General features: G+C 40.7%; 1 protein-coding gene across 12 annotated transcripts in view; it reads right to left on the reverse strand.

The window, feature by feature from the left end:
* Nucleotides 1-26,791, reverse strand: part of dlg2 (discs, large homolog 2) — a 206,328-nt gene that overhangs the window by 174,119 nt on the left and 5,418 nt on the right. For 11 of the 12 annotated variants that reach the window (XM_079565579.1, XM_079565578.1, XM_079565582.1 and 8 more), the window contains exons 3-4: nt 15,104-15,252; nt 8,671-8,739 (exon numbers count right to left, since the gene is read on the reverse strand). In XM_079565579.1, coding sequence (XP_079421705.1) covers nt 8,671-8,739; nt 15,104-15,252 — 218 coding nt within the window. Of the gene's footprint in view, nt 1-690; nt 1,173-8,670; nt 8,740-15,103; nt 15,253-26,791 lie in introns of those variants that run through there. The other variant, XM_079565574.1, reaches the window with a different exon arrangement.

The following is a 26,791-nucleotide window of genomic DNA, read 5'->3' on the forward strand; positions in this document are numbered from 1 at the left end:
AACTATGGCTTTCAGAAAGATTGGTCACAGGCTATGTGGCTGTTGCATGAGTAATTCAACATGTGAGTAGAAAAACACAAGTCCATTTAGAAACTTCACCTGGACCTGGTGCTCCATAAGCAACTCAAACTCCACATCATTGAGATTGTTCCACTGTTTGTTTAGATGCTTGTTTTTGTGCACATAAAGTCTGACCATAAAGGGATGTAAAACTATGTAAAATCCTGAAAGAGAAACATTACAAATCTAGCAAAAACAAAATTCAGTTTTACTGCACATTTGTAAATTCCACATGCAGTGATGTACAGTCAGACTTACTTCCTCGTGAGGAGGCTGGAGCGTTCACAGTCCTCACAGTGAGAGCAAGAGCTGCAGCAGAGCAGAGCCGGCTGACAGAAGTTCAATCCAACTTCTGCTGCCGTCTCTTTGCAAACAGCCACCAATTTCTACTCTGGGTCGAGCATGAATCACAGTCTATATATTCAGAGCAAACATGACTAGTCATTCACCCAAATTTATATCTATCTTGTGCCGCATGAATGAAAAGAGTGAAAATGATTTTGTTCAGATCTAAAGCTAAAGGCAAAAGAACACGGCACGTACAGCCAAACCGAGCTTCTCTCCTCCTGCTTCAAGTCTTCCACACTGGTCATTCCCCCACACTCCTCACAGTTGTGTCCAAGCTCTTACCTTAGTTGTCACAATGCAAAGGCAGTCCATGTTGGCAAGATAAAAGAGTTTTTTTTCTCAGCCTACGTTACAAAACATATCTCACCTCTCGAGCAAACAAGTAGAAAAGATACCAATACAAAGATGCAAAGCTCAAGGAAAAAAAGGTAAGCTTTGCAGAAAAAGCAGCAGCAGCAGAGGAGGAGGAGGAGAGCACACACTCACTCACACACACTGAGGGAGAGGAGCCACAGCGGACACGTTACTGCATGTGGGCCCCTCGTGAGCTTTGGGAAGCCTCCTCCACAGCGCTAAGGGCGAGCAGAATTCCTAACGCCATCTCCGGAGTGGAGCGCACGTCAGCAGCAGCAGCCGCTACACACATGCAAGTGCACTCTTAAATACTGAACCTAAAAAAAAACACACGGCTCAGCTTCTCCCCCTCACATCCATCCTCTGCCTCCCGAGTCTCAGCTCCTCTCCTCCTCACTCTCCACTGAGTCTCCGAGCTGAGCGGCGGAGCAGTGCTGTGGGATGAGCGAGAGCGAGCGGAGGAAGAGAGTGAAGGACAACAGCGTCAGCTCAGCGGAATGAATTGGATTCCCATGCAGAAACGTCTTACTGGCTATTAGCCGCTGTGGCAGACTGAGGGAGCGTAATAACAACAAGAGCAATGGTTTTCATTTCACCTGCAGAGCCGTGTTTACAGAGAGTCAGCCTTAAGACCAGGCGCTGTGTGAGTGGGACAGAGGCGTACCCCATCTCCAGTGGTCAGGATACGAAAAACAACAACAGGCTGAATTATGACTTATATCTTAACAACATTCAGACAAGACCTCATCTTTATTGCGTATTAGTAAGGATGGGAAATTAATTTGGGCTCTCACGGAATGTCCATTACGTATTGCCAAATTTGCTAAAGCTCAACAAAACACTATTTTTTCAGAAAGTTATTTTATAAAAGTATATTAAAAGCATCGTTTTTCAATCCTGGGGAGATGATCTGTCCCCACAAAACATAAAGAAGTTTGAGAAGGTGATCAATAAAAGTAATTGGCCAACTAACAGAAAGCATCTTATCCCAGTGTGACAGACAGTGAATTTGGCCCAAAAGATTATACCACGGCAGCCCTTTATGCTGCTCTCATTGGGGGAAAAGTACATGATGCCAAAAATGAGGATGAAACAAGGCATCCAGATTCATAATTGACTCTACTTTTCGATCCACAGTGGATTAATGATGTCTGGTTTGCTCTATATCGCTGGCACGCTTGTATTCCATGCTCTCAGTGCAACGCAAACTCCTCTCTGGGGCAACAAAGGTTTTTTATTCATTCATTCATAATTGTCATATTAACTTTTATTTGTCATATTTATTGCTATGTTTTATTGCCTTAATGTTTGGTGCAGCCCTGTGAGGCGACTTCTGTTGATATATTGTCTATACAAAACCAATAAACTTGATCTTCTTTGAAAATATATAGTCTCAGCTGGTCTGGGTTGACACAATCAAGAACTAAGCAGCATACATCATTGTTAAGGTCCAAGCCGTGTAAAAATGTATACCACTGCTTGTTATAGCTGATATAAAGGAGTTACATTTCTCCTCGATAATTAACACTGTATTATGAGCAACATACAGCTTTGAAACCAGCTGCTAGATTCGTCTGAAGTCTCCACACGGCAACAACTAAGTGATAGCAGATGCGCCGAAATGACTTTGAGACAGTTGAGCTGCAACAAGGAAGAGTATGCTGTTCAGTCTAATACTCGGAAGTTTAAAAAACACAAAACGAATAAATTACACAAAAAACTTTGCAGACTGAAAAATATCACATTTTTAGGCTGCACAATATATTGCAAAAAACATTGTATCGCAATATTAAGTGATGCAATATCTGCAAGAAGCCACAATATATCGCACCATCAATAGTCTTCAAGTCTTCATCGGACTGAGATCGACACATTTTCTACAAACTAGGCCTAAACAATGAACTGAACTTAAAAGGTTAGTTTTAGTTCAACATTTCCTAATTCAGTTCAATTTGACCCTTGTTTTGATCCTGATTTTGTGTTTTTTGATGACTTCTGCTAAATGAAAACTTGCGATTTGTGTTTAATTTGAATGGAACATATCGTGTTGAAATGATTTAGTGAAATATCGCAATAATATCGTGATATTGCCCCACAGTATCGCAAGTTACTTCAATAAAAAGCATAAAAAGTACAACCGAAAAAATACCTTGCTAGAAAATGAAGACACCAGATCCCGATAAACATGCACAATTGTTAAAATCTTGATATCCAGCTCAAGCTCTACCTGGATGTATTTATTGTTCAGAATATTTATCTGATCATCTATAAATGTGGATATCTAGTTCTATAAATATCCAAATCCAAACTTAAATTGTTGCATTTACTCACAAGGCTATTATTTACAACACATTGTTCACTACAGAGAACAGTCCAGTTCCCATTTGTAGCTAAACAACCACAATCCCTGCAGCTCAGACCTTTACAGATGTTTTCCACTTTTCAGGGGAAGTGTTGCAAACCAAAACAATGCCTTAAGAACTGTGGAAAAAAAATAATGCAGGCAATATGTTTTTATCAAAGCAACAGCGGCACGGCACAACTGTCTGAACCCTCTGGAGGGATTTCACCGCACAAAATCATAATGAATTTTACAGCAGAATTGTTTAGCAGCTTGTTTGCGGCTAAAGAGGACACTACAGGGGACATTAGGTAAAAAAGAATGGGGACCTCAAAGCTGCCCAGAGGCAAAAAAAATCTAACCTGCATCGGATCGTGGAGTATGTCCATTAATAATCCTTACCTAGGGATGCACCGATACCACTTTTCTAAAACTGATACTTTGATTTAAGTACTTGCCGATACCGAATACCGATACGAGTACAAGGCATTTTCTTCAACATACTTTTTGAAGTGAATAGACGGTTTATAGATTGACTTTTTCACAGCAGATTGGTTAGTTATTATTTAATTTACTCATTTACATTTCCTAAAGTAAAGTAGGCTACACTTTTAAGAGAAGTTATATCAGAATTGAACAGATGCCATGTTATTTTTTTCATTTTTTTTTTCATTCAATATATTTTTTATTGCAATGTCCATCATAGACAGATCAGCCCATGTCCAAAAGCTCCTCAGTGCCTGTGATTTATTCATTTATGTATTTTTATTTAACAGTAATATTGAGATGGTTACTTATTACCGCAACTAAATTTCGCCTTTACTACATTAATGAGTACGAGTGTGAGAACAAGCATCGGTATCGGTATTGGTGCATCCTTATCCTTAACGAAACATTTAAACGTTGAACATTGGCGACAACTCAAGTCAATGCATACAGCGAGGTTATTATGCTTACTTTGTGGAGATTCACTAACATTTTTAAATGCTCAAAACTAAGTTATTGTAAAAAGTATAAATATGTAGCATATTTGATTACAAACCTCTTAAAGGAACAGGCCACCGTTTTTCCATACTGAGATATGATCTTACATGAGCTTAGACGAGTTGATACGTACCTGTCTGGTCTTTGTGCCCTCAGTCACGCAAAACGAACAAAGATGTTGTTAGCATTTAGCCTCTCCCAATGTATGTCTATAGCTCCAAACAGGGTTGGAAGCTACTAAGCACTTCCACGGGCACAAAGACCAGACAGGTACGTATCAACTTGTCTAAGCTCAGGTAGGAACATATCGAAGTATGGAAAAACAGGGGCCTGTTTCTTTAACCTCCACCCCCCATTTTCTCCAGTTCGGCATTACCCAAATCTAAAAGCTTTTTTAAAAATAGTGACGAAAACAAGGATGACAAGGACCAAAAATGTGAGGAAGATGCACAAAAAACGCAAAAAAGTAAAAAAAAAAAAAATGCAACAAAAAAGCCACAAGAATGCGATGAAAAACCGATAAAAACACACACACAAAAAGTGCTAAGAAAGCAACGAAAAAGCAACAAAATCATGGCAGAAACACTTCCAAAAAGTGATAGAAACGCGGCAGCAATGCCACAAAAAAGTTACAATCATTTTTGCAAGTCTTTCAAATGAGGCGTTGCACTGGCCAAGCTCTCCTGTCGAGAAGTTTTTAGATTTGGATAAACTGGAGAAAATGCACACGGTTAAAGTGGGGGGTAAGAGGTTTTTAATAGCCCATGAAAAAGAATGGTACAACCTCTATAAAAAGCTTGTGTTTTAAGACTTCCTGATCAAACATTTATCAGAAGCATTGCCTATAACCAGAGAAGCCTAGTTCCCATGTTGTTGTTTTTTTGTAATAAAGTCCTCCCAGAGCTTAAACGTTCAATCAACTTGTCTCGTTAGACGTTACCTGTTTGCGGGAGTCATCCTCAGGTCTGTCGGCGAATTTGACCCTGACTGCAGCTTTCATTTGTGGACAAAAAAGCGTCCATACACTCCCGACCTCGCGTGGCTGCCACTGAAGACCATGTAGCGTCGCATAGACCGTCGCTGTCCGTGCAAAGTGGCTCATCTTTTCAGGTGGAGCGGCTCAGGCTGCTCGGGCTTATTGCATTAGCGAGGAGGAGTACTTTAACCTCCTTTGCTCAGCCCCGCGGCCCTCTCGGTACATGAGGGAGGGCTGAGTGGGACATATTTGGCCTTGTGCGTCCGTGTTTGTGAATGGAGCCGCTGCTGACGGTGCTAACAGCCTGTGAGAAGGATTTGCTCCACAGGTTATGGCATGAGCTGTGTGCTCCGTTGCTGACCGTGTTCTGACCCTGACTTCTGAACATGATCATCCCTAAAAAAGCAATGACATAACACAGCTGCAAATACATACACATACTGTATAACCTAAAGCGGACATTAATTTGGATACTCCAGCTTCTTTTTTTCACATTTTATGATAATTCATTTTTGTTTATGTAAGAATATGATGCACACAATGAACAAACTTTGAGCGCAAGTCTGCTCAGAACTGCTCAGGTTTATGGCAGGGGCAGGCAAGTCTGTTTGGTGAAGGGCCGATTTTCTGCATTGTCAAAGGGCAAGAGGTCGAACCCCCCCTAACTGTTGATAAGTAACTAAGTAAAGCATCACTTTCAACAAATGCCAGTTGTTCTTCATATATGACTTAAGTGGGTGTTTTGCTATAAAATTTAAAGGAATTGATTGTATGTTTCACATTTTGAGTACTTTAACCGCCTTAACCCCCCCGCCTTAACCGAGCGCATTTTCTACAATTCTGCTTTACCCAAAACTTAAACCTACAGCCTATAGGGCAAGCCAGTCTAATTTGAAAGCTAAAACCTTCAAAAGTGATTGTAAGTTTGTTTTTTGTTAATTGTTTTTTTTTTTATGTGTTTATTTTTTTTGCGTGTTTTCTTTTTTTTCTTTTTTTTGTCATGTTTTTTTTTGTCGTGGTTTTTCTAAGTGTTTTTTTTTTTAATGTTTTCGGCGTTTTTTTACGTCATGTTTTTGTTGCTTTTTCATCTTTTTGTTGTTGTTTTTTTTTGTCTAGGTTGGGTTATGTTTTTATCCTTGTTTTCGTTGCCATATTGACACCAGAGCTTCTCTGCTGGAGGGCCGGATTTGGCCCTCGGGCCTGATGTTGCCTACCCCTCGGTTATGTTTTTTTTTAAATGTGGAGGGCAATTTGCATGGTTTACCTATTATGCAACGCAATATGACCGAGGAAGTTCAGATGGAAGCGCTTCAACAGGACAAGAAGAAATGACCAAAGTGAATAAAGTGAATAAAAGCTTCAAGAATACATTTAAATACGAGGTCAGACTCTGAAATGCTTTGGCAAAGGAACTTAAAAATGAGAAAAGTTCAGTTTTAGTTCCTCATTTTGTCATTTTTCCCCTAGTTTTGATCCTGATCTTGTGATTTGATGACTTCTGCTAAGTGAAAAACCTGTGATTTGTGTGTAAATAGAATCCAACAGATCATGTTGAAATGGTTAGGTTAAATATCGTAAGTTACTTCAATATCGTGCAGCCCTCGTCACATTTTGAAACATCAGAAAAGTCGATTTTGCCTGATCTGTTTCTTGTAACTCATTGTGAACTGTGTTTCTGTAGCAAGCGCCAAACAGAAGGATTTATCAAATGACTCAAATCAAGAACGACCGATACAAGAGCAGTTTCAAAGCGTAATGTTGCGTACAAAGAGATATGTCAAAAAAGCAACATTATGGCAAGGAGCCATAATGCAAAATAACATCTTGTAATAGGATGCAAAAAGCATGGAAACTAGGGCTGGGCAATTTTAATCTAATCGTGATTATAATAAAGGTCGATCACGATAATCTCGTGGTGTCGCATTCTGGAAAAAATATGGACGGCACAGTGCTGCAGCGCCTGTCAGGTCAATCCCAGGGAAACACTCAAACAAACAGGAAGCACAGGAAGATACATGCGGCAGCCAGAGGAGAGGACCTGGTGATTTCATGTGTAAAATCAGCTACAAAGTTGTGTTAACTCGTCTAAAGAGCAAAACAGAAACACGCGGGCGCCTCAAAGGAACAGGACATGCACGGGGATGAAGAGGAAAACTATCGATCACTATTTGGACAATGTGGGTTTGTTTTGAGGCTGCAGCGGTGGATTAGCTGGAATTCTAACATTGAATTGTAAGTTTGATCGTCTTTTATACTAATTAATGCGCGGTTTACTCATTTCTTTATGTACATATCAAGTTGTTAGCGCTTCACTCGGTGACGTCGTGGCCTTTTGAGGCTTCGCCCACAAACATGCGCTCATTATCTGCTTCTGACATTCTTCAAACATTCCACTTTTATACATCTCCTTTGCAGATGTTTGTGTGTTGCTTGGCCAGGTGATGTGATGCTGTACTGTGACAGTAGAAGTGTGGAGATTGTTTTTGCTGCCGAGTTAGCAGGAGTTTTCAGTTTCGCCGCAGCATCTGTTTGCCCAGCCATTAGGGTTTGCCCAGCCCTAATGGAAACATGTCATGGAGATGGAAAAATGCACTTTCTAACCCTGTTTCAATATCATTACCAAAAAAATACATGTTACCTGGTAATTCTTCTAACTGGATTAGTGTTATGTCATGATTCATTTTATAATAAGGAATCCTGAGAAACCATTGACATGATTATACATTTAGGCACCGTGCAATTTTCCTCCTATTACCGAGCTATTACTGTGCTGTGAAGTGAAGTGCAAATAAAACTCTTGAAACCAGCAAACTGACAGTAATAAATGAGTGAAAGCAGCCTGTGACGTGCTCTAAATGAGAGCAAAAAAGAGGCCACGACACAGGCTTTTACTGATATAAGTAACTGAGCGGCATAGTGACACGTTTAGCATATAGCTGTCAAAAAATGCGCCGAATAGTCCATCATTCCCATCTAATCTGAAAACTAATTGATGAATAATTCACATCTCAGTCTCACATTAGAGTCTTTGGGTAAAAAATAATCATAAAACATAAACAGCACACAACTCGGCCACGAGACATAAAACTCCGACAATCCTAAGCGGCTTTTGGTTTCGATATCATTCTATGACGGTGAATCAGCTGACCTCGCTCGCACACAAATTCATTTATATGTTTAATCAAATACAAGGCGTGCCTAATCACATTCATTTCTCCGCTGCCTCTGAGGAAAATAGCAGCGACGCATTAGCAGCCAGAGAGACCAGAACCAGAAAGAAACAGCTTATGCATCACAGTCATGACCCCGGGGGCTGTAACACTGCAGGAGATTCACTATTTATTCCAGTCCCAAGCTCTCGTAGCACGTGTAGCGCTCTTGCTAGTTAGCTATAATCGAATTTTCTTTAGTGAGGTCTTTGTTGGAGGGATTGTAGAGCAGTGGGTGTCTTCTCGTCTACATTACGACGTACAGATGTGTGTTATACATGGCGTGACTAATGATGAGATGATGCGAATGAAAATGGGATGAGAGACGCTCCCATGAATGAACTGGACGGATCTGAGTGGATTATGTTCAGAGATGTGCTCGCTCTCGGGGGACTCACCTCGCAGGTCTTGGCACTGCTCTCCGGCCGGTCCGTCCCACTGGGCTCTGAGCCACTCGGCTCCCTTTCCTGGGAACAACAAACATGCAGATCGAAGTTTACCTCATTGCCACGGAACGAGAGCACAGACACATTTTTGTTGATAGAAATCATAGAAATGCCTTTAGCTTTACCCGACACTCTTCCTACAAATGCGTGCTTTTGTTTGCCAAAGGCTTACCAGACGGATTTGAATTGAGCGTTCTATCCACATTGAAATAAAAGAAAATAAGATAGTAAATGGCTCAAATAAACTACTACCATCCAAGTACCGACCAGGCACTTCCCTGCTTAGCTTCCAAGATCTAACAAGGTTGGGCATAGCAAAGGCGGCATGGCCTGTTACAAGACTTGTGGGTATTTGATGTGTATCCAACCCCAGCAAACTTAAAGGAACAAGCCACTGTTTTTACATACTGAGATATGTTCTTACCTGAGCTTAGATAAGTTGATGCGTACCTGTCTGGTCTTTCTGTGTGCGCTCAGTAACGCACAATGACCAAAGATGTTAATTGGATTTGGCCTCTCCCAGCATAGTCCTATAGCTCCAAACGGGGGTGAAGTTGGAAGCTACCACGCTCTTTCACAAAGACCAGACAGGTACGCATCAAATCGTCTAAGCTCAGGTGAGAACATATCTCAGTATGGAAAAACAGTGGCCTCTTCCTTTAATTTAGGCCAGAGGACACTTAATCCACAAATTCTCATCTAAAGTAAAATCTCAAAGGGTCTGTACATTCATTAATGGTTTCTAACCGGGCTCTGATGTCACCTAAATGTGGTTGATGTGTTGACAACAGCTGAAAACATTTGAATTGTTCATAATTTGCAATGTTTGATGACTAATGCTAACAGCTATAGGAAAAATAGATTGGCTAAAGGGGCTAAAGGGCTCTGAAAGGTTTCCCGGACTAACTGTCTAAACTGTCCGATAACTGTCAAACGCCGTTTCTCCTTTTTATTTCTATGGTTAACACTGGCTATATCTCACTGTACAATACATTTTACATTCTAGAAATTAACCATGATTCTGCTGATGAAATGTATCTTGGGGTAGATGGTGGCGATACACCAATTAATCATGAACACCCCTATTATAGACAATTCATTAAAAAGTACACATTTTTCAGTCATGTTTTAGACACATCTGCCAAGTTCATGTCTTTCAGTATTCAACCCCATAAGAGTAAACAATGGTAAACATTCTTCCTGGGGAATCACAGGTAAAATAATATAGAATATAGATATTCTCTCACTCACACACCACCAATTGTGTGTAAAATGTTCCCCATTCCCTCACGATCTCTCATCCAACCCACTAACCAGGCCCAAAGATGCTTACGTTGTATCATAATGACCAGGTGTCTGTAAATTCCTCACACAGTTTCCAAACAACCTATTTTAGGATCTTGTCTATAAATAAACATTATCTAGCTACAGAATGTGCGCCCTGTAAACCGTGTTTTCTATTTAAACGTTTGCTTTTGTTTGTCTTCTAATTCTGTAAAAGTCCAATCTTACAGAATAAGACAAGTCATTTCCCTACACGGACAATAAAGTATACCTTAACCTCAACCTTAACCTTAACATTGAACAAGTAACCTTTCACTGTTACGTGTGATGTTGGCCGTGCAGCTAAATGAGTTAACACTGACCGTGGCAGTGTCATGCTTAGCTTGTCAGTCTGTCTGTTACTTTCTAAAGTCTGGAATTAGCAGCTTGGATGGCGTAAGCCTAAGCGCCAGAAATAAACCATTGGCAAACTACTGTGTGCCCAGAGTAGTGTGACGAAAGCTTGTGTTTGGTAACGTATGTTGACAATGTACTATCAAAGGTTGCGCTCTTGTGTTAACTCTAGCAGCTTTAATTATTTATTGTCTGGATAAAGGTAAACATCAAGTTAAAGATTACAAATTGTTTACAATACAACAAGCTTATTTACTGAACTGGCGTGTGATTATGAAATAGGATATTTGCTCAAACTTTGGCCTTCTGGAGTAATCATGGACTCAGACTTGAACTTAAACAGCCACATTTAAGCAATAACATCAGCAGCTTTTTACCATCTGAAAAACATTGCTAAGATCAGAAGAATAATGTCAAAACCAGACTTAGAGAGACTTATCCATGCATTTGTCTCCAGCAGGTTAGACTACTGTAATGGCCTGCTCACTGGCCTCTCTAAACGAGATGTCAGAGCTGCAGAACATCCAGAACGCTGCTGCTCGAGTCCTGACAAGAACCAGGAAATACGACCATATTAGTCCAGTGCTCCGGTCTCTGCACTGGCTTCCTGTCACTCAGAGAATTGACTTTAAAACAGCTCTGCTTGTGTACAAATCTTTTCATGGTTTAGCACCAAAGTACATCTCTGACATGTTAGAGATGTATGAACCATCTCGGACCCTGAGAACTTCAGGGAGGGGTCTCCTGGTGGTTCCAAGAGTCAATAAAAAACACGATGAGGCTGCGTTTCAGTTTCATGCAGCTAAAATCTGGAACAGTCTTCATGAGTTCTTTTTGCCCGTGCGTATGACTGAAAGTATTTTATCTGCACTCTTGCCTTTTACTGTAATTGACTAATTTTATGTGGATGTTTTTATTGATTCTATTTGCTTTCTTGTATTTATGCAACTGTGAAGCACTTTGAATTGCCTTGTGTATGAATTGTGCTCTACAAATAAACTTGCCTTGCCTACATGACCTCGCGTTGGAGTCGTTTCCCATAAGGACACTTCTAATCCCCTCACTTAAATCTATCACTTATCTCTATCCTTGTTTAGTCGGCTAAGTAGAGGACCCTCCTGCTTCAGAAGTGTGAAGCCTGCACCTCGCCCCATTGACTGATTGGCTGCAGTAACTCAGACAGGAATGTTTGAAAACAGCGTGGCTGCGTTCACTAATAGGCTCAAGTAGGCTGGGCTCATTCCAAGAAAAATGTTAATAGTAACAGTAGTACGGAAAGATTATTGGAGATCATCACAAACCACTTTTGTCTCTTCCTCGCTGCACATGGGCGCTTTTTTTTTCAAGCATATGAGCAAATCTCCCAGGTGCCAAAGGTATTGACCTACATATCAGTGTTTATGTAACTGCCTCTTTTCATCTGCCAGTCTAACATGTCAGATCTGGGTCATAAGGAACACAATGTGTGTCCATCAAAAGAGCGGTCCATGTATTCCAGTGAAACAGCAGCGCACCAATATAAGCCACCGAGAGCATGAATGGCATCAACACTATCAGATTTGAGAGCCACTTAAATAAAATACAATGTTAAACGAATGAGTTAGCGAAACTAAAAAATAAATTGTCCACAAAGCCCAAAGCATTTGAAGCATTTGAATTATGTTGAAAAAAGGCTTTTAAAACAAAACAGAAACAGATAAAGCACATTTTTCCCGTGTTATCTCTCAACAGTGCATGAAGCAATTTGTGATAAGAGTTTAAATCAAAGGAGCAGAAAGCAGAGGCAACTATTTTATCTTTGCACTTCCTGAAAGCGGAGCTACATTTTCAACAGTCATGCCTTTTTCGGCCTTTCATGCCCCTCAACCATTCAGCCCCCTCCATTCATTCCCCTTAATTAGAACGTCACAGTGTGAGTATGTGCACATACAGCAGCTCCCTCTGCTCACCAGCACACACACTTCAACAACTTCAGAAAGGACAAAGACCACCTTTGTCCTGACTGTAGATATGCTGTACCAGGGGACTGGTGAAGACTATTAAATGCAGTAAAGTGGCACGGACAAAAGTTGATGCTTGCGTTTACACATTAGCAACAAACACCTGCTCAATGAGGCCGAAAGGAGCTTAATGTAAATTTCTCAGAGCATCGTGTCAGAACCCCATGGTTTTACTATAAATCTGGAAAAGAGAGAGACCGGTTTGTTTACAAGGGCTAGTCCTGAGAGGCTCCAATTACCGCATCACATCCCGACCGAATCCTTTGAAACAGATCCTTCTAAGCACAAACTACATGACTCTGCCACTGTCTCACACTATGTTTCGCAGAGCTGCAAACAAACGACTGACAGAAGTTTTGATTTCAATTAAAAGCGTCTAAGGTTGTTTTGAAATAATAAATCTAATAAACACAATGATGTCACCAAGACAATGTGAAGGAGGAGAAGTTGTCTCATCACACAGGTAAAGGCTTAATAGGTAGCTAGGGATTTTCTATTGTCTGCCTTGGTCCCTGGTGCATTCCTCATGAACTTTAAATGCTCCCAGTCAGCCTCTAGTCTTGGCTATTGTTTAGACTTGTGAGCATCACACAAAGACTGGGGGAGTCCACACTTACAGGGATATTTCAGGATTTTTGACATAGGGCCTCATTTCCTAGTTATCCAGAGTGTTGCTGATTTCTTGAGATATTTTTTTTTGTAAGTCAAGCAGTTCTTATATTTGAGAGTTTTTGTGGTGCAGGCTGGTGCAAGGCTAGCGCATTTCTACGGTATCAGTGAGCCTGCATTAAAACAGTCTTATTATACGGCTCTTCACAACGTAAGTAGAACGCTCCGTTGATTTGAATGGGATTTCCCAACGTTCTACCGGTCATTATTTTCTGATAAAGGACCTCTGAAAAAAATAATGACCGCTGCCAATGGCAACGGAGTTCGTGCTTTCATATCACTCCGCGTGTACGTAGTAGCGGACACTATCTCTGTCCCCGTCACTGCGAGAGAAGTCGGGGGAATTGCTCGTGAAGTTAGCGTGAGTCTGACTTTCAACTTACCCAGAGATTCACCACCATTCCTCCTCTCCAACTGCGCCTTCAACTAAGTAGCTAGGCTAGCTACTAGCCTTGCTGCTTCTAGCCTAGCTTACTTACGCACTCCACAGTGCACCTGAGGCAAATCACTTATAACACCAGACTAACGGTACAATTGTCTGTGCTGATAGAATAATTTTTGGAATATAACTGACCTTGCATCACATGAATAGTCGCATTTTGAGGGACTATTTTCTAGCAGATCACTCCGCCGCTGCGTAGCTTGTACAACCACGAAGCTGATGCTGCTCAAATATAGGTTATTTTAAATGCAAAATGGTTAAAATTATTCTATCGACACATTTATATGGTTAGTCTGGTGTTATAAGTGATTTGCCTAAGGTGCTCTGTGGAGTGGGTCAGACTGTTTTTAATGCAGGCTTGCTGACATTGTAGAAATGCGCAAGCCTTGCATTAGGCTAGCGCCACGAAACTCTTCAAATATAAGAACTGCATGAATTACAAAAAAAATATCTCCAGAAATTAGCAACACTCTGGATAACTAGGAAATAAGGCCCTCTGTCAAAAATCCTGAAATATCCCTTTAATGAGTGACAATAATTAGAGAGATATATGCAAAAAATAGTTTAGTCCATTAGGGTTGTGCCGATGGACGGTGATGGATGCGCAACATCACGATGGAGAGCCACCATCGTGATGCCACGCCCCCTCCTGTCAGAAACACGCACTGGTCTTCTGTAGGCCTTGTAAACCTACAAACTTTGCAGGGATTGCACTGTAAATTAAATCACGGATATAACTAATATGCGCGCTAGTTTCTGTAGCCTGCCAGAAGCCATGATGTGTTAGCCGTAATTATTAAAGTAAAGACGCAGCGCTGCAGGGCTCTCTCTCTCTCTCTGCAGCTCAGAGTTTAACAGCGCGTGGTTTTGCTTTGCTTCGTACGGAAACATAAACCGTTTTAAAATGACGAGATGACACTCACATCGGAGCTAGCTGAGCGTGCATGGGTTTGGATTATTCTCACGAAGGACCGAGAGAGGAAAGAGAGAGGAGAGAAAGAGGCGGTGCAGGAGTTCCGAGGTTACGAGCAGACGGACCGGGCGGCGCGTGGAGCAGCTTCAAAAATGTAGGTTACGAGGCAAACCTCTAAATATTGTCCGTTCACCCCACTTTCTTAAACATTACGTTTAAACAGAGCAAATGCAAATAATAAGCTCCGATTTGCATTTGTATTAGTGTGATAAGAGCCTTGGTATTGAGGAGTTCACGCTCTGAATAAGTCGTTCTCCTCTCAGACTTTACGCACGAGTTTTACACATTTCTTTTGCAAAAGTCGTGTTCCGTGACTCTGTTCAGATCATGTTTAGTTTAGATCCATTTATCCTGCAATCTCACATTTTCCTAACATACATAGCAATATGCAGCATATATATAAGCTATGTAAATGTTTTAAAAAAATGCTTATAACATTGTCAACGGCCAATTAAGGGGACATCGCCCAACCCTATAGTCCATTCTGAGCTAGTTCAGGATACAACACGTAACCTGGTCATAAAAAATATTGTGTTTCTTATATGCACAAATATCCTCAGGGAGTTGTGTGAAAGTTGCTGAATCCAGTCATGGCTGGAGTTCTGTGAGGTCCAGTGAACTCACCTCCGGTGGACAGGCAGAGTGAGCTGGCTCAGAGTCCTGCACAGAGACGCTCTTCTCCCACTTGTCTGCCATGTGGTTGACCTCCTCCAGCTTCTGCTCACGACTCTTCTGTGTGTTCACCAGGGTCACCTCATAGAACTCCTGGATATCTGCACACAAAAAATAGGCACTCAAAACAAACTCAGTCTCTGATATTTCCATTATATCCTAAGACAAAATAAAAACACATAATCATTTTAAAAGTTAGTCATTCAAACTAGGCTTACTCTCCAGGCCTCATGTGTAAACCTGATCTAAGTTTATTACCCATTTTTGTGAACAAATCCATCAATAGTAGGTTTGCAAAAAGAGTGTCAAGGAATACAGCTATATCATATACTAATAAGCAATTAAATAAATAAAAACTGGCCATTTATTTTGACCTAAAACATGTAAGTTGCACATTACGACCAGTTTAAGCAGGAGCAGTAGTGCCACAAAGAGTCATGGGACTTGTAATTTCCAGCAAACATTAAAGCTTGACATAGTAAAGATATAGTAAACTGTGATTGAAAATTCTTAATTCATAATTGGTTTTGCAATGACGTCAGTGAAATGAGTTACTGACAGTGACACTCGGAGCATTGTTATTGCAGAGTTCAGCATGAGTCACAGTCACATAACCGTCAGTGCAGTGTAGACCCAGCATCTGTTTCTGCATCATTACAGCATCTTCCTCAACGACTGTGCGCTGGAGAGATCTCAAGAGGGGCTTCTTTGTGGTTCATTCAACACAAGGGCTATTGTTTTCCAAAAACCCAGACACGTTTTGTCAATCGGTGACCATGTTTCCAGCCAAAAGAACCTGAGCCCATAACAGACAGTCTGCCGCACTGGTCCAACACTGCAGCCCCGGGCACATAAAAGACACATTTACATTTAAATGGACCCTAATAAAAACAAGCTATTAGCATTCAGCACCAGACACGAGGTCATGTTATTGTCCCCCATGCGACACAAATGATTCCACTGTAAGAGACTGTAAGATTGTGCTGTGCCCATTGTTTTTGACACAGTGAATCATCTGCCTATATTCACATTGGTCTGATATAGAAGTAAGATTCATAAATGGTTGCTTAATATGGTCCTTTTATGCTCAGCACAATTCTTTTCTTGTGGCCAGGGCAATGTCATTAAATGACACCTAACATGCATTACAAAGAGTTCAATGTTGTACAGAGTCACAGTGTGATCCTTTTCTTTTTATTCATTAACATAGATTAACTCAAGGCTTTTCGTTCAGAGCTCTTCGTTTAATATTGAGGTGGAGAACAGACCAGAATTCTGTGGTATAATTGACATTTAAACTGTGAAATTGCAAATGTTTTGACCTCCTCTATGGTTAATATCTCTGTAATTACAGGGCATATCAGAATTAAACAAAACTGGCATGAAGATCAGTGTCTACTCAGTTTACAAAATTGAAAGCTTTTCTTTTTACAATAGTATGAAAAGTGGTGGCATTATTCAATCACAAAGGAGAAACTGTTGTCAGAAGAAAGATCTTTTAGCCACAAGTTTAATAAAGCAAATGTGTACGTGGACTCAATAATGACTCAAATTTGGATTTCTGATTCAGTGATTAAGTTCAAAAACAGCCATCTACTACTATAAGCTATTGCTATTGCTAATGCCTGCCACCTAAAATGATTACATCAAATTCTAATGGACACAAGCTTGAAAACCTGAAGAAAACTAAAGAACATCAGCTCTGTACCTGTGGCTGCGTGTGAGCAGTAACTTACAGCGCTGCCGTAGGACCTCCCCGCTCTCTCCGGTCATGCTGCAGCGCCGCTATCCTCCCAACACTGTGCGACCAGCGAACCAGATGCACGATGCTGAGCGAACAGCAAGCCTAATCCCCCGACATAGAGGCCGCCTGTTTCCTTCAATGCAGACAATGACCTTCCACCCCACATGGCTGATTTCTAATTCAGCCATCTCCCTCGGGTAATGTGCTTAACACTGTCAAAAAGTCCTCTGAAACTTCCAGATGAAAAGCTTTGAAAACTCATCAGCGCCATCCCACTAGTGTTTGTCATCACGTCGGGCATTAAGAACTTGTCACGAACATCGCAGAGGACACTCCCGCACATTCAAGCTTTCTACCGCTGAGCAGCTTTAGGAGTGCAGCTGGCAGGGTATTTAAAGCAGGGGGCTCGCATGTCAAAGGTATTGTGGCACTGATGATGAGGTTTATTGCTGGATGTACATTGTGTTAATAACAATATGCTCTTTAGTAGCATGATCACAGGCTTCTGAGGGAAAAGATAGGATGAGCGCAACACTAAATTGACTCAAAACTGCAATCTTTTTTTGAGTCACGTGACAAAAACTCCACCCACCGCCATATTGGATAATGTTTCTAAGGATAATCATGTCAAACTGAGCTTAAACTGAAAACACAAAGCTACAAACTGCTCATCTGTTCTGCCTTTCTCACTTTCTTTTCATAGAGGCAACAGGAATACAACCACGGGGTACAGCACAAAATGCAGCGACATTTTAAACCCCAAAAATAGAAATGTTAGATGGTGTGTTGCCTACAATGATTAGCTTACAGGTTGATGCGATATTAAAAAAAAGTCCTCTGGCGATGCTGTGTAAATGATTGAAACTTTCAGTGTGAATGGAAGTGCTGCTGGCCGAAAATAGATCATTTGATTTAGTTGTATAATTTCAAACTTTTTAGAGTTAGATATTGATCAGTTCCTGCCTACTTTAAGTCCATGGAAAGCAGCCTGTTACCCCCCAGTATGGCGTTGACTGTCCTCCGTTGCCATGGAGATGAGCTGCATTAGTTTTAATAACAACATCACATCACAAAAGCTGCAAATTAGGCAGTATAAAATCCTTTAAAAACAATAAATCATCCATCAAAGTACGATCAAAAGCCTCTACAAACATATTCTGAAATGCGTGATGACTTTTTGACACTTCATAACACTTCATATTTTCACTCTCATCTCTCTCAGTCCTTTCATAATTTGATTTTTTCACTTTGTGCAATCCAAAACCGCACAGTCGACATGCTGTACTTTTTTACTTCTGCCAGATCCAAACTAAAAAGCATCCAAGGGCAGGCTTTATTAGTGACATCGTGAAACCTCTGCTATCTATCTTGCTCTAAATCTTCCCTAATGCCGCCCAAAACATTAATCCCTTTGTGAGCAGCAGCAGGGCGACCTCTTGGTCTAAAACCAGGCTAAACCGTCGCTCTGTCTCCGCGTCCCATAGATGGACATCAGGCCGGATGTCCAGCGAGTTATCTAACAGGATCAACCGCGGTTGCTAAAAATGTTTAATCATGTAATTACACTTCAATAGTGGAAGTATAGGATAAGCTCTTGGCATAAACCACTAATCCGGGGGCATTATCAAAAACAAAACAATAACAAAATCCCAATCTGGTGTTTATTTGTGTTACACGTATTGTAAAGGCCCGACTTCAACTTATTTATATGTCCTATCATTAATTCACTTAGAGTCGCACTTTAAGGTATCATGACTGAATAGAAAATCGAGCAAATCTGTGTCCATCTGTGCTTGTACTAATATAACGAGGTAACATTTGTTGCTCTGTGTACCCACTTGATTTCCAATATTGGGCGCAGCTAAATCTGAGTGTGTGAATTTTCTTGCCTTCACCAGACTTGGATGAAATTCTACAAACAAGACAAAAAAGCCCATTATTACAGGTTAGTTTTCCGCATAGTCACCTCGTATTAAGCAATAAAAGGCCACTCATAGCTCGCTGTGTTCCATTTGAAGGCTGCTCTCCCCATTGACCTTAAGAATGTAAAAAGCCTGCTATTATCAGTCTAAACTACTTCTTTGGCCACATCACTTCTGCTCTTAAGCAAGTGGCAGTGATGCTTCGCCCCTTTTGGGTTTCCTTGGCAACATAGACATCACTGAAAGAGGATTTTTTCTTTTTCCAGACAAGGTTTACTTCATCAGAATTTACCAACCCTTCCTGTCATTGGGGCAGCCGGTCAGGACAATACCTAGCAAGAGGATTTAACCTATTGAGCCTGTTTTGGTTAAATACGTTTGCAACCTTTCAGAGTATTTCCTTTTAATGACCAGGCAGACAGACCCCACTTGCACACGGCCCTGGAGCAGTGCCAGAGCAGCCTTGCGTCGTTGCCACGTGCGTGAGTGGGCCGGGGTTTTTGCGGTGATGGCTCCTGTAGCTGTGTTTCATTGGGGAGCCATTATTCCAGCTGCATCCTCTTCTTACAGTCGGCCCTCCCCCACAGTGACTAAGGTGCCAGCTAATCCTTCTCTTTTCCAACACACGCGCTACCAATTATTGGTAATACATCACTGCTCTTACCTCTGGCTCAGACTCCCTCAAGGAAAAACACGGCACGCAATAAATGGCGCAGTTATAATGACGCTCTTCAATACGGCATTTCTGAGGAATAATACCAGCACATTAGCTAAAAAGCCATTAAGTATTATGATAATGGAAAAACAAGATAAGGGGTTGGTTTGGCAACTTCAGTCATAATAGATGTTCAAATATTTCCCCAGAAAGGCATGGGTGCAGGGAAGAGGCTCGCATACACCTCACATTCGCTGTGGTTTTTATTTCAATAAGCTTCTACAATGTCAAAAGATCCAGTGTTGTGTTCATTTTTCACCAAGATCTAGTATTGACGATGGGAGAGTGTGACCACAGCGCAAAGCCTTCTCCAGCACATCCCAAAGATTATTAATGGGGTTCAGATCTGGACTCTGTGGTGCCCGATCCACGTGTGAAAATGCCATTGCATGCTCTCTGAACCACTCTTTCTCTCTTGTGAGCCTGATAAATCCTGGCATTGTCATCTTGGAATATGCCCGTGCCATCAGGGAAGAAGAAATCCATTGATGGTCATTTAGGATGTTCATCTGATCTCATTGTTTGGGCACATAGTGTTGCTAAACCTAGATCAGACCAACAGACTTGTTGTGCTGGCAGTTCCATTAGACATTTGGCCATTATCAGGATACCAGGGCAAATATAGACAACAGTAAAGGTTCTGGTTAAATATTTCATGTGGGGGACAAAAAAGACTGGGCAGCTTCTGACCGCTATAGCATGATTTATGACCTATAGGCGCAAGCTAGTGCTTATATTGCTGGGTTTCAGGTGACATCACAGCGTTCTAAAGGCCTATAATATTATATAGAGGTTTAAGGAATAGTTCACAGTTTTTCCATACTGAGATATGTTTTTACCTGAGCTTAGACGAGTTGATACGCACCTGTCTGGTCTTTGTGTGTGCCCTCAGTCATGCACAAAGACCAAAGATGTTGTTAGCATTTGGCCTCTCCCAATGTATTCCTATCGCTCCAAACGAGGTGAAGTTGGAAGCGACTACGCTCTTCCACGGGCACGCACAAAGACCAGACAGGTACGTATCAACTCGTCTAAGCTCAGGTAAGAACATATGACAGCATGAAAACACTGTGTGCCCTTAGCCACGCAAAAAGACCAAAGATGTTTTTAGCATTGGCCTCTCTCAGTATATGCCTACAGCTCCAAACAGGGTGAAGATAGAAGCAACCAAGCTCTTCCACGGGCACAAAGACCAGACAGGTAAGCTCAGGTAAGAACATATCTCAATTTTTTTTTGTAGATATGACTTGTGAAAGTGTAATGCAGTTAATAGGAAAAACTGGCTCCTGCCCTCACTGGGTACTATGACATCATCACATGCTAGAACCTGAAAACAACCAATAAAAGAATGACTACCTACCTACCTATACCTAAACAATCACCGAAACATTCTCAAAAACAGCAGTTTAAACAGAGCGACGTTTGCAGTGCCAGTGCTCCAACCTGCTCTGTGCTTTGTGTTCGATTTCACCTCCCACTGCCCTCTGCGGCCTTTATGTCACGCATCAGCGATTTAAAAGTTCAAGTCCTTTCTGCCTTCCTTTGCTGAACTGCATCGTCAACCGTGTAGACAGAAATAACAATGTCGGATGGATGCGCGTCTCTGAATGTAGACGACATTGGCTCGTGGGTGGACAGCTGAACATTTAACACCCAAATCTCAGTGAGAATATGAATTAACATTTGTCACTGTAGGGCTAAAGTTCTAATACAGACAAGTTGGGGGTATTTTTGATTGATTTGGCAGAGTTAAACAAATAGACAAGTGAAAAGATCGTGTCTATCTCCATACTTTCAACAACTCGGCTCATGGCGTCTCCATAGAAACCATACCACTGTGCAAAACAGCTTTTTCCTCCGAAACTCAAGAGATGACACTGCAAGGCTCAGCAAATCTATTCACTGCAGGAGTGAGATCACACTCCTATGTATAAACCGCTCAACAAAAACACGAGCTATAGAATATTTCATTATCATAATGCCAGGTGGGCTACAGTGATAACACAGAGATTACAGCCGAGGTCATCTCAAAGTTATGGTGGATTTAGCAAAACAACATTCACTTAATTTATATTTATCGCGGTTTACAACCACAGAGTAATGCACAGTTACATTAGTTACATTAGCTTTTGAAGTATCCGTACTTCCTGGCGTAGTTTTTTTTATCAATACTTTTTACTTCTATTTGAGTGATATTATTTTGAAGTAACACTAATAGTTGAATAACATTTGGTTACGCTCTGTTTTTTGTGTAATTGGAAAAACATCATGTTGAATGAATTTACATTACATTTTTTTATACTATAGTTGGGATTTTTCTTGCATTTTATCCATGAATGATTTGTAGTATCTATTTTTCAAGGTTAATTCTTTGTAAATATATCATTACTATTATTGTTTAATTTTTGGTTGTCCTAATACACAATGTCAATGTCAATGTCAATTTTATTTATAAAGCACATTTAAAAACAACCATAGTCGACCAAAGTGCTGTACAAGAACAGTAACAATATGTACAATAAACACAATAAAGGTTAAACACAGGTAATATATAAAGGCACAAACTGTGTCTGGTCTACATGGAACCGAAGGCCAAAGCAAAAAGATGAGTTTTTAATTTGGTTTTAAACTCCTCTACAGACTGAGCCGAGCGCACATGTAGAGGAAGGCTGTTCCAAAGTTTAGGGGCCGCCACTGAGAAGGCTCGGTCGCCTCTGGACACACGCTTGGATTTAGGAACAGACAAAAGGAGCTGATCTGAAGACCTCAGAGACAAAACACAAAACATAAATCAGATGAGTTCAAAAAGTTACTACATTTTTCATCAAGTACTTTTTAACTTTCACATGCGTAATCATTCAGATGACTACTCTTTCCTTTTACTTAAGTGTATTTTGTTTTATAGGTTGATTAACACTTGTATTACCCCCATATGGACTACGAAAAGGATTTATTAAGGTAAATAAGTTACTTAGTATTGCTTTAAAATCCTGTTCAGTTATGCCACCACAAACAAACAGAGACGATCGGGTTATGGGAAATCAAAATAATAGAAGCAAACCTCTCAACATCCTGAGTTTTAGAACAATGAGTAAACATATTATCTTAACTTATATAGCTTGACGTAAATTAATACCTTCCACATCAGCAGCATTTAACACAAAAACATTGTACTTCCATTTAATTCTATAGACTGTGTGGAATTGAAGCTAAACCGGGTTAATAGACGCCATGCTAAAATGTAAACAGCCATATTATTTGACCACGATACAAAGTTTGAACACGTGATGAATTGCACAGCCCACTGTCCGTTTTAACGACTCTCTGTGGCTTCAGGTGTTTTCATCCTTCTCTTCCTGGACAGGCTCTGGCATACCGACGACCGAGTCTGCAGCACGATGTTAATACAAGAATAAAGGAGGAGAGACAAGTCCCACAGACTCCCGCGAGTGACAGTCGCCCTGACAGCATATGATGTGATGGGACTCGCCAGGCAACAGTCACTGATTGTGTTAAACTAATGGGATCATTGTCTGACTTGTACCAGCACACTGTTATTAGCGCCGCAGTGGCACGGCAGTGATGAATAATGCCATGTTATGACTATCATTTTCTAAAACTTGTATTCATCCTATTATTTTTGTTTTAATAACTGCTCAATTCCAATTTATTGCAACAAAAAAGTCCAGACATGAGATATTATGCTTTCGCTGTGCAGCTCTCAAACCTTTCACACCAAGTACCACAAAAAAATACAATGTCCGACCAAAAAAAAAAAAGTCACCGCCAGGATATAATGAACTAAGTTGGTCTGGTGTAGGTCCAGCAACACTATGAGCTCAAAGAATGAGATCAGCTGAACATCCTGAATGACCAGGTTATTCCCAACAATAGATTTGCTCTTATATTCATTATGAACGAGTCGTACATCAATCCCACACATGGATTGGCCACCACAGAGTCCAGATCTTAACTCAATTAACAATATTTTGAATGTACTGGAGAAGGATTTGTGCGGTGGTCACACTCTCCCATCATCAATACAAGATCTTGCTGAAAGATTAATACAACACTGGATCTTTAGACATTGCAGAAGCTTTTTGAAACAATGCCACAGCGAATATGTGCTGGAATCAAAGCTAAAGACCTCAATTAAGAATCAGGGCTAAACCAAGTCTAAAATAGAGCTAAATTGGGCTCAATAATGAAACTTCAGTGCAAATTCAACCTGGAAGCCTTCAGTCATCGCCTCATCAACGGCTACCTTCACTAATCATCCAATCACAGCCTCAGCTCAAGCCACACCTTCACGTCAGCCAATCATCGCAGCTGCTTATTCCTGCTTCAGCCATTCATCAGCCAGGATCCCCTTCTTAAGCCCCCCAGTCAATCAATCGGCCATTTCCCAGCCGTGCTGCGATACTCCTCCGCCCCTCCTCCGCCTGGCCACTCCTCAGGCTCATCGGGTCGACCTGAGCCCCAATCATGATCCAAGCTCAATAAAACCTTTCTAACGCAGTCTGTCTTTGTGAGTCTCTTCATGTTGAAATGTGAAAACCAGAAAAACACCCAACTTAAATGCATAACTTAAGTATACAATAAATTCTCCTTAGTTATAATGCTATACAGTTTGCGATATCTGATTAATCTTAGTTTTCTTTAAGCAAAACTAATTATTTTAATGAACTGGAAAGTGAGAAATCCAAACTGCTTTCACATAGATTTGGCTAAGGACTACATGGACTTGATAGCAATGGAACATGCTGCATCTTTGTTGCAAGATACAGATACATGTTTGATTGTGCAAGCAAGAAGTGATAAAGAACTAACATCATTATAATCATTATTGTGATATTTAAAGATCTCATTTACATTCACACTCTTTTCTCCTACTGGGTTTTTTAGTTTTCCCTCGCTGTGTCGGAGGGTCTAAGGACGGGGACGCCCACGCGGCTCGTCAGTCACCACCTTCTGCTGACGTTTGTTTGGACATTATGTTTAGCCTGGATACTTTCATCTGCCTGAGCCTTACATCATCTTGTTTATTGTTCTATAATGATCGTATATTGTACTTTTAATATGTTTCCTTGATGTGAGATGACCTTGAGTGCTTAGAAAGGTGCCATACAAATAAAATCTATGATTATTATTATTCATTGCAAAGGTAACGTAATGTAATACAGCTTTTCACACTAAAAATGACATTCATGCAGTCGCGCAACAATAACAAATAATAAAATACTATTACTACTGCTGCTGCTTTTACTACAGCTAAAGAAAAAAAAAAGTTGGGCATTAAAATCACGCTAATTATAATAATGATTGCATCCATCCATCCATTTTCTTCCACTTTTCCGTTTCCGGGTCGTGGGGGCAACTGTTGGAGCTGCCCAAATCACATTACACCAGCCATAATGATTGCAATAATAACCAATTGTGTATATTAACAGTAATAAACACAAAATAGTGAATACATTATAATAGTTTAAAATGGAACAAAAGTACGGAGAGCAATAATGTAATAATTGTGACGCAATATTAAAAAACAACTCCAGTATGAAACATTATAAAACCTCACTCACTCACTATAATTAGCATAACTGAGGAAGAGAACGCTGTTTGGGAAAGTATTTGATGAACGCTCTACATTAGGACTCCATTCATTCCGTGCCTACACTTTGCCTTAAGCGTAATGGAGCCTACAATGTTATTCTATAATGGCAGTGCGGTGGTGATGCTCAGAAAGTTAAGTCAAGCTACGGGGCTGAAGCAATGCACAGTCCACTGCACCAGGGTCAGAGAGACGTGTGGGTGTCCTAATGACCTCACAAGTGTAGGAGGAATAACTTAGCCAGGCATTGTGCTCTTATAAAATACAGCGCTCCGCATCACTCAGCGCTGTGACGATCATGTAGGAATCCACCAGTCTCTTACATAACTAACTTCAGACGCTGCAGCACATTAAACAGGTACTTTTATCCTGCAGCACGCAGCCATTTGAGCACACAAGTACACAAGGGTTAATGAAAATGACACCACTTAGAGATAAATATCAAACCATTCTGTGCACTGTAAATGATCTACAGCTTGTAAAGTGCTGTATAATTCAGCTCAGGAGAAATCAAGTGGCACCTACTTTTTATTTCAACTGCTGTCATCAGCTGTTCCACATGTAAGCAATGCTCAACTCTATAGTCACAGCTCCCTCTACTGGACACATCAAAATGGAAATGTAAGATAAATGTCTGACAGTTTAAGTCGACTATATTTACCGGCTCAGATGAACGTCTTCCTTTTAAAACATATAATAATAATATATAACATAATTGAATTAACAAGTACTCACATGTTTAATAATATAAGTAAACAATGTCAGATTAATTCATCTACAACTTATAAAAAATAAACAAAATGAAAACTGCATTTTGCTCAAACACACCTTTCACCAACATCACTCTCATTTTATATTATTTACCAGTGGTGTTTTGGAAGGATCTCACTGGTGAATTGAAGCACTCAGTCCACAAGGTGGCAGGCTTTTCTAACTCCAAATATTCTCACACCTTATTATCAGTGTCAACCACAGTTTACTGACTTTTGTTCTGAGCTGAAACACAGCAGACCAAGGTGCCAAAACGGAGCTATCACATCCCAGTGAGTAACGTTATGACGACTGAGCCATACAACGCAGGATTATTTTTATCATCCAGGCTTTTCTGCAGCCTGGATCTCCTCCACACGTCCACTCGCATGTTGTCTGTGACACGATTAAATATGAAGCACAGAATTATAGAAATAAATATTTGAACGTCTCTATCTGCTCCAACCGATGATCTATTTGATCTGAGCTTTACACAGCTCTATAATCACTTAAGTACACATGAGACCATTAAAACGTACCAGTGATACTTCTGACCTGCCATGACCTCCAACACTCACAGCAACGCAAGAAAAGCTTTATCACAGCACTGGAACTGTGAACAAAGATCTAAAACACAGAGTTTACCAAGGCTGCATTCTGTAAACTGACAATGTGCAAAAATAACTCTATCTTTACTTTGTTCTATTCAAGAGAGAAGTCAGTGTTGAGTGAGAGTCATTTTACTGGGCCAATAAGAGGTCCCTCTGGTGTTATCAGTGGGACTAGGACAGCTTCAATTAACGCTGAGAACAGATTAGAGTCTCCCAGGAGAGGGCCTCTGACAGCAGCTGAGAGACACCATTTGTGTAAGTATGCAGCATTTCAATCCCTTCATGAA

Source organism: Gobius niger, assembly GCF_951799975.1.
Source record: "Gobius niger genome assembly, chromosome: 11".
Lineage (NCBI taxonomy): Eukaryota > Metazoa > Chordata > Actinopteri > Gobiiformes > Gobiidae > Gobius > Gobius niger.